This window comes from Orbicella franksi, chromosome 9, assembly GCF_964199315.1.
Source record: "Orbicella franksi chromosome 9, jaOrbFran1.1, whole genome shotgun sequence".
Lineage (NCBI taxonomy): Eukaryota > Metazoa > Cnidaria > Anthozoa > Scleractinia > Merulinidae > Orbicella > Orbicella franksi.
Window position 1 is genome coordinate 28356590 of NC_138153.1, and position 12967 is coordinate 28369556.

The window sequence follows — 12967 nt, forward strand, 5'->3', positions numbered from 1 at the left end:
CCCTCGCACTCCTTTCTCCCGGTGTTTCCCTGCACTACTCTCCCCGAGCAATATCTTCCTAAACTTTATTTTTCAATGTTTTCGTTAAAAGAGGAATTATGATGGACACTTTTTTTTCCATATTGGAGAGTCTCCGCTCGATAAGCTTCATGTTTTCTTCCTGATCAAAATCTTTCACTTCGTCGAAATCTGGCGTCTGAAATAGAGAGTTTTCGTTATCCTCTTCCCTGCTTGATTGGCAAACCTCTCGAATAGGTTCCAGTCGCCTCGGCGACCCTTCCACGAATTCAGCTTCTTCTTCCTCCTGAAAGAACAAACTTGAGCATTAACTCTCACAGAAGCGTGTTCATATCATCTCTCAGTTACTACACGCGCGGTGATTGGTCAGTTTAGAGGGCCGTATTCTACTATACGGCCCACTAAAGATTTAAAGCTGTGTTGTTTTTGCCAAATGTTTCGTGATTTATGGCTTAGTGTTCTTAACTTTTACAGCAAGTAAAACTTTAAAACTTTCTTTCTCTTTAAATTTCGGATTAAGACGTGCTAACGACTTAGCAACGATTTCCAATTGACTCATTTTGCTTTCGATGAGCGTCAGAAATTTGAAGCCTTTCCGCGTAAGTTACGGACGGAGATTTTTCCCCCTTCGATTTATGGCCCAAGCGCTTCAATCACTCCTTGCCAAAAAGGGGTTGGGGGGAGGGGATCGGAAAGCAAGGGTAAAGATCAACTGCCCATCAAAAACTCACCTTGACATAATCTCCAATTTGGAAGGAAAACACCATTCTTGCGAGGAACTCTTCTCTAAACACAGGGTAGTCTTTGAGAATAGGCGTGAGGTCGTCCCACTCGATGGAGTGAATGTCTGTTGGTATTTGTACAATCACGTTGGCCGCCGCCCGAGCTTTCCTCTCCATGGACCTGTGCTCGCTGTAGATTGTATCACCCATCCCTAGAGAAATGGTTTTTGATCAATATAAGAAGAGCTATATCCTACGAGACAGAGATTTCCTTCTTATCTACTGGACAGCGATTTATCTGGTGGATATCGTTATCCACCCTTCGAACAACGGGGTCTGGTACTTTAATACGACTCCAAGGCCCAAAGAAAAGTAGGTGTAATAACGAGGCGGTTGTTATCGGAATATATCAAGTTTATATCACGTCCTGTGATGAGATTTCCTAGTTATGTTGGTTAAGATGTGTCTCAAGTAATAAAATGCTAACACTTATAAACAACTAAATTTTACGTCTTTTCCCCACTTGCTGTCCCCACCCCGCACGTATGAGAGTGGCATAACACCTCTCTCCCTGCACAAGCCGGGTTTCAAATGAAATTATTTTCTCCTACCAAGAGCAAGAAGTGTTTGTCCATCCGGCTCAATAACATGAACTATCCCCTTCATGATAAAGAAGACTTTATCCACCTCATCTCCCTGTTTGATCACGTATTGACGGGGTAAATAATGCTCAACCTTCAACTTTGTGGCTAGAGACCGCTGACAGCTGGGAACAGCGGTGCGGAAAGCGGAATTCATCTTGAACAGTTCTTGATGGATATGAAGACAGATATCGCTTTGTAGGGTCCCTGGAAATAGGTTTAACACCTGTGAAATGAAAAAGAAAAATCATTTCAGTGCCAAGTTAGAAATGTTAAAAAATCCTTTTGATTTTAAAGAGGTTAAAGACGAAATCCGGTAAGAAATCGAGTTATTTCAGTTTTTTGTGGGCAAAAGCTTTGTACCAGAATAATTTTAGGTATTTTACGGTCCTTTTTACATTTTCTTAAAGCTAAAGATATAAATAGTTGTCTGAAATAACACCGAAAACAATTTCCCATGGGAACTAGAGAAAATACGTTTCAAAGTTCAGAGACATTGTGCAAACACAGGGAAAAATTCGTCATCAGTTTCATTTCACCAGTACTTTCTGGTGTTGTGAAAAATGATTTTTTTGAGAACTTCTGGTGAATTCCTTCTTAATAGTTTTAAACACTCAAACGACAGATAGTTGAAAGACAAGAACTTCTAGCAATGAAACTCACGCGGTTGATAACAGACACTTTCATGGTGAGGTTTTCATGGAGCACATGATCCTCCAGGTTTTTTTGAAGAGGCCGAGGTATCTTGAAGAAGCGAGCAAAGTCCCGGATGAGGCGGAGATCCTCATGCTGCTTGAGACTTTTTACGTACAACCGCTGAATGATCACCGTCAGGTTACCAAATATGGAAGCGTACATCAAGGCTGAGAAGAAGAGAGCGAGTGTTTGAATAAATCAGTTTGTTACACAGCTAGCAAAGTTGCGCTCTCAAACTCACTATACGTAAGTGCTCATCAGAATCCAATGATACATGCTTACGGTGTGAGCAAAGTCAACTTCGCTTCGCGAGAGAAATTTATTTCCATTGCCAATGGAGTCTGTCGACAGGCGTTTATTTTTTTTGCTACGAGTTATTTCTCTTTGACAGCGGAAGCGGCTGAGAAGCGGGCGCAAAAGATTTGTCCTTTCACAGGGCCACCCTCTTACGTTCGGGGTTTTTTTCAAATCCCCTGTGGTTGATATTTTGCTTACGATTTCGACGAACTCGAGACAAAATGGAGGGTCTGTGGACAGCCTATTGCCAGTGCTTCATGCCTCTGTCTATACATCATCGAGTTATTATGCAAGCGGATGTTTGGAGACCACTCAGAAAGCTAGAGTTGATCTCGGTGGCTTCATGGGCGCTTTCTAAACTTCCTACGTGCATTACAACTCTATGATGCGCAGCTAAAAGCTTGAATGAACTATTAACTCTTACGCTGGAAAAAGGTTCAATTTTGTCATGCAGTAAGTCTAATTGCGTTTCTGTAGCGAGTTCTTTGAACTCAACAGAGGCGTACAGGCACCTTCGGACTTAGTGGGGTGGGGGGGGGGGGCGGGGGTGAGGCGGTGACCTTCTTACCCGAAAACATTACGAGATACCAGAATGCGTGAGTCTTGAAATCGGGATACAAACGTAATCAAATTGCATGATAAACATAAACGTTCACAATTCCTACATCTAATGAAACTGCTATAATTCCAAAAATACTTTTATTCAAAGCTTGCATAATGAAATACCTCTATCAACAGTCTGAATCTGGTAAAATCTTGAGACCAAATTAGACCTCTATAAAGCAGCTATTCTCCCTCATCTTACATATTGCCACAGTTGCCACATTGTGTGGCATTTTTGCAGAGCCTCGGACACTCGCAGATTAGAGAGAGTACAGGAGCGGGGACTGCGTGCTGTTTTTAGAAATAAGTTGTCTAGCTACCAGCAGCTGTTAGAGAAAGCCAATCTACCAACATTGTATAATAGGAGACTACAAGAAATATGTATTTTAATGTATGAGGTTATACATAATTTGTGTCCGCGGACTATTTGTAACATGTTTTATACTAATAGCCACACTTATAGTTTACGGCAGAGAGATTTTCATTTACCTAGATTTAACACTTTTACGTATGGAAAACATTCAATTCGATATCTAGGCCTAAGACTGTGGAGCAAACTAACAAATAAAGAAAGATCGATAGTTCTATTTAGGTCCGTTATTATTATTATTATTATTATTATTATTATTATTATTATAAAACTTATTGAAAGAACTAAAAAAAAGTAACTAACTAGAAACTTTATTTACGAGTTTTGGAAATCACGTCAACAGCATTAGTTTGTTATATGTATGGGTTATTGACCAAGCGTGAGGTCAAGATGGCTGGATATTTGCCAAGTTCTTTTTTTTTTTTGCGTGTTTATGGACCGAGACGGAGTCGAGGTCCATAAACTCGCAAAAAAAGAACGAGGACAATATAAAGCCATCTTGACCGAACAAGCTTGGTCAATAAAAGATTTATTATATGGTTTGGCGGAAATTTTTCTGGCGGGACACGGCGGGTAGTCCCGAGCGGGCAAGATAGCTCCATCTTGCCCGCTCGGGTAGCCAACCACAGCGCAGGATTTGATTCATCTTGCCCGCTCACGGAGCTAGCCATATGATACCTCTAAAGTTTGGTTGCCCGAATCATTAGCGTTGTGCCCGAAAAATCACATAATTTCCGTAGCTGGGGGCTGCAGCCCCCCTCGCCCACCCCCACCCCCCTCCCCCCTCAGAGCTCGTACGCCTATGAACAGAGGTGCAGCAGCTTTCGCAAGCTTGTAATTCTTTTGTTTGTTAGCAGCTGTTATTATTTGGGGCGAGGGTCATTGTTTCTGTTGTTTGTTCTATTGTCCTCTCAAAGAGTATCAAGTCATTCATGTGAGACCTTACGAGAGCTGTTACTTGAACCGAATTTAACGGTAGCAGGATGGTAGACCGGTTGGATCGATGGCCAGGATCATCGTCATCATCTGTAGCGCATGCGTCGCCAATGATATCAATATGACGTCATTGCACTCACCTCCCATAAGCATTACAACAATAGAAAAGGTTTTCTCGTGGTTCGTACTCGGTGCAACATTCCCAAAACCCACGCTGGTTAAACTGCTCAGGGTGAAGTACATCGAAGTGAGGTATCTTGTCTTAAGACTTGGCCCACTTGTAGGCAGTGATTGATTGATTGGCATGTTAATTTCCTTTGCTAGAGCCGCCAGCCAGCCATGATCGCCTGGTGCCTCTGCAGTTCCAACAGCGTGCCATATGCATGCCAGCCAATGAGCAGTGATCATGAAAGAGCACATGAGCAGCAGGATCACCCCTAACCCATACTCGGAATAACGGTCGATTTTTCGCGTGACTCGCACCAGGCGCAAGAGACGCGCGGTCTTTAGCAAACCCGTAAGGGTAGTGGCCTGGGAGCGAAGAAACAAGCACAGATTAGAGCGAGAATTATCGAACCTTTGTCAGCGAAATTCCTGACTTAAATGCTAGGTGTATTAAAATTCCTAGTAAAGTGGCTTCAACTGAATGCCGACAGAGAATTGGAAATGATTCCCTATGCTTCTTTACGTACGCCTTACGATTGGTTTACAAACCTTACCACTTACCGCAAAATGCTGCCGGTAACGTGTCTTCGCTTTCAGGTCTCATTGGCTGTTGGTGTTTGATAAGATTGGCTAATGCGTTTCCTTTCCGATTCCTTTGGTCGTGTTTTTGCAACGCTCCCCTAAAAACCGCTCTCATTCAATCACGTGGCAATGACTAAGGACTTTGCAATGTAAATTTAAATGGCTCATCATAGTTCGTCCTTTTACCCAAGTTAATCCCTCTTAAGTTATTTTTACACATGGTACCCAGTTCTTCTGCGTATTCAAGAGGACGTGAGCTACGGCAGTCAATTTTAAGAACTTTTTTTTCGCTGTCTTAGTTATTCTGTTTGTCGTATCTCTGACAGTGATGAACAAACTGAAAGAATCTAAATTCGTGCGATATTAATAGCTTGAATACAAAGTGTCTTTGGCGTTGTTGTCGTTGTTGCTTAAACTCCCTTTGGCTGTTTGGGTGGCTAGCTTCTGTCAGCATTTTGGACCATCTGTTTGTTCGGCTGCGTTCGTTCGTATTCGGGCGTTCGTTTGCTTTGCACTCGTTTGGCTGCATATTTTTCTGCCGTTCATTCAGTTTTTATGGTTTGTTCAGGGGATATCCGTCTTAAACTCCTGTTAAAGTTTCGAAAAAGCAAAGTAAAGCAGAGCGAAGGCCGAAGGTCCTTTGCCTCTTTGATATTTCACATCCCAACGGCGTTTGAGGTTTTCCTTCGCTTTGAAACGAAACGAAACGGAGCGAAACATAAACAACTCCTCCGCCAAAACATCCACGCAAGGCGCGAGTGACATTCGCGGAAGAACTGCAACGTGGGTACCCTGCCTAAAAATAACTTAAGAGGGATTACCTTAGGTATAAGGCCTATATGGGTGATTCAATCTCTTACCTCGATCCTCTCTTGGTTTCGTTGATAAATTATTCTAGACAAATGACAAACCATGTCCCATAGTATGATTATGCCACTACCCAACCTTGTTCCCAGGGTCTTTTTCCTCTCGCCTCGGTAGGGCGAAAAAGATGAGAGACGCTGGGAACGAGGTTGGCCACCACCTTGTCTACTTACCCCTTCATGTTGAGGATTGACGAGGAATTCAAATGGAATAGCTGCCACAAAGTCCACAATGAACCACGACTTCAGATAGAGAACAGCGATTTCTTTAGGATCACTGATGACCTCCTCGGTATGCTTATGCACAGAAGCGCTCCGAAAGTTAAGCGGAATGTCAATAATAAAAAACAGATCTACAATGAGATTTACAATAGCAATCGGTGAAAGGGCCGCCAAGGCGCCAAACCGAGCGGTGCTCTTAGCGTTCTGCGTCGGTCTAATGAAGGCCACATCAAAAGGGATCTCAATGGTTGTGTAGATCACAAACGCGAGAATGACCCAGTCCCACACGGCTTTGAAAAGTGAGTCATGGCGTATCAAGCAGGTTTTGTCTTTGTATAAAGGTGCGTAAAAGGATGCTTGCGATGTTGTCGCAAAAACGTCCGATACCTTCTGTGGAGTCGAGAGGGAAAAATTCAATAATTGTGATCAATAACGCGAATAATAAAACTTGGTGTAAAGTTAAAGGTAAGATGTGCGTCAGGCCAGTGGCCAATACAGCCGGAGCTTATCCCGTTTTCTGTAATGTGAAGCAACTAGGGGTATATCCACTCTCCCCTGGATGGGATGCTAGTCCATCGCAGGGTTACCACCCAGCATTAATTTGTCGGTAACCATTTATACACCTGAGTGAAGAGAGGCACTGTGAGAGTAAATCCATTAATTAATGTCCTCCGCAGCCGTTTCTGGGGTGTGACGTCTCAAAACACCGCTACGGAGGAGACTGGGGATCAACAAACAAACGTACTCACAACAGCCGGAGTGGATTTTCACGCTACTTTGGGAAGTCGTTACCTTCGAAACTTTAAAACTCCGTCCACACTACGTCAGAGAAATTTGAAGAAGGTGTTTTACTCTGAAAACGCATCAAATGTTTTCCGTCCACACTACGCCGGAGGAATTTGAAAACGCAACAATCACCGGTCATTTTGGATTGGTGTTTGAGGAAAACTCGGTCAGGGAAATCACGTGATTATCGTAACGTCATTGTTTTCGAAAATCTCCAATTCCAAAACGTTTTCCTTCAGCACAAAAACGAATATCCGAGGATTTAATAATCCTCTGGTTCAAAGCAGGGTGGTTTGAAAGAGCGTTTACGGAAAGCTCTGTTTTCGTGACGGATTAGTATGGACGGCAGGCATAACCGAAGAAAAAAAAGCCGCATTTTCAAATTTCTCCGGCGTAGTGCGTGTAGACGGGGCTTAAGGACGTTCGCGCGAAAATTTTGCAGGCGATAGATTTTTTGAAATGTTTACTGCAGTCAGATAATGAGTTACTTGTGTCAGAAAAGCACAAAAAATGAGGGTCACCGGCTTCGTTTCAGAGATAAAGTGTGTGGATAACTACCCTGATTTTGAAACATTGGCGCACGTAATTCAGCATGGTCTACAGGGGTTTATAGTTAAAAATATCGATGGTGAGTCAACGGAGGCAAACGATCTTAGTCACATTTTGCAGAAGTAGGTCTGTTGCGTAAATAATTCTAACTGTTGCCAACTTTTTCACAAAACTTAACCCTTCAAGAGGCATTTGAAACCGTCGTACAGATAAACGGAGAGCTAAAAAAAACGGAATTCGATGGTGCATTTTGCAAAAAATTCAAACTTCTAGTCGATAGATTTTCTTCATTTTTTCGTTAACGTAGAAAATCGGTAGAGAAAATGATCCATCAAAAGAAAAATAGGGGTCACCAAACGTCCAAGATCGTTAAATCCAGGAAAAGCTATAGCAATGGCCATCTGCCCTATCATTGCTCATTTAGCGCGCGCTCACGCAAGATGTGGCGTTTGAATTTACGTGCGCAGTAAGGACGCGCAGAAAGAATTAGCGCGAACAAAAAAACACTTACCATAGGTCGAGACCTCATAATGGTTTTCTCTAAGGACGCCTTTTCACCTTGAATTGAATATAAAATATAAATCAGATTACAAAGGTTACACGTCTGAAGCTTGCCTTGCGAAAAGAAAATCGAAAAATTTCGTGTGCAAACTGGAGAGTGAATAAAAGTTCATCGTGGAACCATAAACTAGTCGTCATGAGTCGCCTCATAAAAATGATTTCTTCCATTACCGGGCAGCCATAGAAGCTAACATTTAAAGGTATTTTGAAACTGCGCCAGTTTTCTTATGTTATGGGTGCCCTTATCTTCTAGATGATAAATCATTTCGCGTAAAATTTCTCTTTTCTCGTTTACGCAAATCCAAACGATCCTTTCATAGATTTCATAGGTAAGCTTATATTTATACGGCTTTACTGAGAGTCCGAATTTATTAGACCATAACCGTTGACAGTAAAGAAGCCAATCCGGTGTTGAATGACAGATCACCAGCTAATTCAAAGAGTAAACTTACCGAATTTTTTTTTATGGTATCCCCTCCTTTCCTAGAAGAAATTTTGAACGTTCGTTTGAATTTGGCGATCGCGCAATATATTTTAAGTTCGCGTAATCATGGGAGCGTGTCAAGCGCACGACGACAAGTGCGCGCGAAAGGTTACCGTGAAGCAAGAGTTATCAGAGCCATGGTGAGTAGGTCCCTTCTGTTATCTACGTTAGAGCGAAGAGAATGAAACCATATGTACCGAGGAGAGTGAGCAGGCCACGAGTAGCCCACGAGGACGATCTCCGTCACATCTTCGGAGACAATGGATGAAAGTAGGCGGGAAAAAGGATTATTTTGCTGCAGAGGTTAAAAAAATTTTATGCTGGCCTCCGTCGTAAAGTAGAAGCTTTCAAGACCGTATATTTGAAACAAATATTTTAAAACAAACACAACTATAGGCTGACGGTAAAATTTCAGTGGTGGCGGGTATATGTAGAAAATCACGCTTGTTAATTGGACCGGAATGGTTGCTGAAAACCGGGCGTGGTCCTTATCTGCCCAAGGCTCAAAACAATAAGCATCACTTTTGTTTAAAACGTATGAAACCAGTTTATTCATTTATTCACGTGACAAAGGATAACAAATGAGCTTTATGATATAACACACTTGAATAAATAAATAGAAATAACAATTCTTACTTAACTGGTTTGAAAAATTGGATGAAATTCGCTCTGTTAGACAAGTGTCAATATCGCAACTTCAACACGATTTTAAAATCAAAAACTGAAGCTGAAAAGCGTAGTTGCTATGAATTAATCACGGTGGATTTCTTCACCTTATGCCAGCAGTTCAAGAACTGTTTAAGTTCTCCACTTTAGAAGTTGCAATGTTGTTCATATCATTATGCAATTGTTATAATTATATTAACGTTTTGATGTTAGAGTGTAAAGTTTTAAAACCGGCACAAAGAACTGGTTCATTTTGTACATACATGCATTACTGAGTAGTTTGACAAAGTCAATAGATCTTTAATGTTAGCGGGAAGTTACGTTTCTGAAATTATGTATAGCACTTTAAGTACTTTCCAGTATAAACAGCACGAATTTTTCAAAAATGTTTTATACAAAGTCATCAAAATAAACAAACAACAATTTTCCCGGTCAATTTGATGCAAAGTTGAATATCCCGCAGGCCCTAACGAAATGCGTTCCACAAAGCACGAAGTACCTTTTGCCAATGACTCTGTACTTTGCTCATTTGTTTAATTCACGCATTGCTTTTTTTTTGAAAAAAAATTGAAATTGTCACAGTGCCATCAATTACTGTCACTAAAATGTCAGCTTTTCAAGCTTTATATTCCGGAAAACCACCAAGTTTCCACTATTTACAGCATGGCATGACAGTTGTCATCTCGATATAATTTAGGCGTGTTGTTGAACCTATGAAAGTCACGTGAACAAAAACACGCGATCAACCGATAAATTGTGTCAAAAGTAATACGTTGTCAGACATTTGTATTTCTGAGTTCAGGAGCGGAGCCACTACTTTTACTTCGTAAATGACGCAGAATTGTCTCAAATTTTTCTGTTAAGCGCTCCTCCATGGCTACCAGTCGCGCCTCTATGTTATCTAGCCGTTTCTCGAGAACTTTCAATTCTGTCCCGTTCGTGCAAGGACCCTGATCACAAGTCAAATTCGTGTGTAACGAAGGAAGAGTGGAATGGATCGACGGCATAAGCGTATGGATTCTTGGCTCGCTTCCACTCGCAGACGGTCGGGCGGCACGTGAGTGTAAATCAATGGCAGAGGCAGCGTTCTGATCCTGTGGTAGTCGCCCATTAATAATAAATGTTGGTGAACCTGACCGTTCGAGTTTGTCGACTCCTTGACGTGAAGAGAATGTTGATCGGGCGTTAGATAATTTTCGAGATCCCGGGTGAATTTCTTCTGGAAATAAGACAATTTCGTCTTCCTGTGCAGAAAATACAGAGCAACTTAATTTATTTACTTCCAGAAGAAACAAAATACAGGTTAAATTTATAGACACTAGCAAACAAAGTAGCCACACAGTAGCGGTTGTTTGCATGGTAGACCTTGGAAACAATCTACCTTAAAAAAGAAGAAAAAATCTTGAGGGGTACACCTCACTTGGTTTGACTATAAAAGAGTAAGAGACTTCCTTCAAAACACTTATGGTAGCATTTGTTGATTAGTATGAAACCACGTGGTACGAGTAGCAGTTGGCGTTATGTTTCCGTACCTCCACTTCGTGTCCCAGATTATATGCCAGCTCCAAATGAGTGATGAACTCCTCACGAAAGGAGGAGTAAGCCTTCAGTACCGCAACTAACTCGCTCCAGGCCACTGAATGGATCTCAACATGAGTTTGAACGCGGAGACTGGCGTTAGCTTTAGGAATGTACATACTCTGTACTGTGCTGTAATCGCAACTGATGACATCACCCTTACCTGTCAATCAAGTAGAAGAATGTTTTGACTGAGTGCAAAGAAGCACTGATTGATGCATCGTAAATATTGACAATAAGAAAGCATGATCTACAAATTACCGTCGCTGACAAACGCGAATAACACATTAAACCAATTAGTGTCAACCAAACTAAGTGCAGATGGTCTTAATAAACGTCCTAAAAGCCTACAACTGGCGCCAGGCGCGGGAAAATATGCAGCCGTACTAAATCACGGGAAAATAAAGGCCTGATGCGAAGCGCGGGAAAAAATTGTAGTCGGTACTATAAAACCGCGGGAAAATATATACCTGGTGGCTAGCGCGGGAAAACATGTAACTCGTGTCAAACGTGGGAAACAGAACAAAACCTAGTAACCAATGGTTTAATTCCACTTTTGATCAGTTTAAATAAACCGGAATCTAATTTGTTTGTCTTAATTGTCACAAATATATTTGCACACGTGCAAATTGCGACGTTTTCTCGGGTATTTCCTTCCCTTGTAGTTTTTCTGCATTTGTTGTTGTTGTTCTTGTGTTTTCCCTTCACACTCGGATACAGAGAGGAAGAGAGCGAGACTTGACTAACAACACAGTTATAGTCACGTCATGCTCAGTGTTATAGTCACGTCATGCTCACTGTTACAGTCACGTCATGCTCATTGTTATAGTCACGTCATGCTCACTGTTATAGTCACGTCACGCTACAGAAACCAGAATAAGCTCAGGAGGAGTGAAAAGTAAGCTCTGGTCCAAGCAAGGCGCCGAGGAATAAAATCAAAGAAAACTTTGAACACCAACCTAATGTTAGCATGGTCTCGTCAAATTTGACAACTTCGATATTTCCTTTCGCTATGAAGTAAAGACGTTTGACCTCGTCTCCCTGTTTAATGATGAAGTGACCCGGAAGATAATGTCGAATCTTAAACCGCAACGCAAGTGCTCGTAAACAGCCCTCGCTAGCAGTTTTAAACGCTAAGCACTCTGTGAATAAATTTTTGTGCAAATAAAGGCAGACATCAGCTTGAAGAGACTCGGGAAAACGTTTGAGGACCTAAAGACAAGAAATGAGCTGTCAATAATAAAGATATTTTAACATGGAGCCCACGTCACATACGTGGTTTTCAGGGTGGCCCTGCATTCCTTAAAAAGCTAAATTTACAAGCTCAAAAACGTTAGCTATTCTACATTTACAAAGTTAAAGTTTAAAATGTATAAATTATAAGATAAAATTAAGCGATACTCTTAAGGAGTCCTCTAAAAATTAGAATGTTTGAACTGTTAAATCTGGTAAAGTGTTCCAATCATTAATGGCATGGTAAACAAAACGGTTCTGGCCCCAGGAGCGACGTGATTTGTAACAAGACACTCCTGGTGATATCAGCGTGTTCTCTAGAACAGTATTCACTTTGCAAAATCACTGCCCAGGGGCGGAGGACACTTCCATATAATATGATTGGGTGTTCGTCGGAAGTTTCCAAAAAAAACCCTAAATGGTAGCAAAATCTCGTTTTGTGGGCGTGGTGCCAATTCAACATTACCCCTTAGAGGTATAAATCCTGAAACAACACATTAACTGACACTATGACAATATTTTTTAAAATAGCAATAAAGACGATACATTGACTACCTTCTACCTGGAAAGATTTTTGAAAACGTTGTCATAAATCTATATCCTATTTAAGTGGCTAATTAACAATTATTCCATGAAACCGCGTTGGATATGAAGTGATAAATAACCAACGAGCGCGTAGCGCGAGTTGGTTATGATCACTTCATATCCAACAAGGTCGAATGGAATAATTGTTTTAGTATATTCTTAATCGGGTTTTTGCCGCCGATTTTTATTTCAACAATTTTACAGAGCGGAAAATTTTTAAACTTGGCGCACTGTTTTCCATATAAGGTAAAACTCCGACTAATGGCTCATAGTCGGAGTTTTTGAGCCAATCAGAGAGCTAGAAATGCAATAGTCGGAGCTGAGAATATACTAATTTCTAATGGAACATTTTAGAAGATGAGTCGTTATGAATGAGGCAGATAAAATTCAGTTGACTGACAAATAATTCC

At 41.3% G+C, this 12967-nt stretch overlaps 2 protein-coding genes across 5 annotated transcripts in view; both read right to left on the reverse strand.

The window, feature by feature from the left end:
* LOC145497431 (potassium voltage-gated channel unc-103-like) lies at window positions 1-7979 on the reverse strand. The gene is made up of 7 exons (XM_081477235.1): window positions 7962-7979; window positions 6068-6505; window positions 4424-4814; window positions 1994-2244; window positions 1352-1607; window positions 750-952; window positions 1-304 (listed from the first exon to the last, which is right to left on the reverse strand). Exons 1-7 carry the CDS (start codon window positions 7977-7979, stop codon window positions 59-61), a joined length of 1803 nt encoding a protein of 600 aa, XP_081333361.1. The 3' UTR covers window positions 1-58.
* The window catches only part of LOC145496768 (voltage-gated inwardly rectifying potassium channel KCNH6-like), a 23345-nt gene continuing 17565 nt past the window's right edge, over window positions 7188-12967 (reverse strand). For all 4 annotated transcript variants that reach the window (XM_081476513.1, XM_081476511.1, XM_081476512.1 and 1 more), the window contains 3 exons: window positions 11699-11951; window positions 10694-10902; window positions 7188-10405 (listed from right to left, as the gene is read on the reverse strand). In XM_081476513.1, the coding sequence (XP_081332639.1) occupies window positions 9938-10405; window positions 10694-10902; window positions 11699-11951 (930 nt within the window). In that variant the 3' untranslated portion in view covers window positions 7188-9937. The remainder of the gene's footprint in view (window positions 10406-10693; window positions 10903-11698; window positions 11952-12967) is intronic.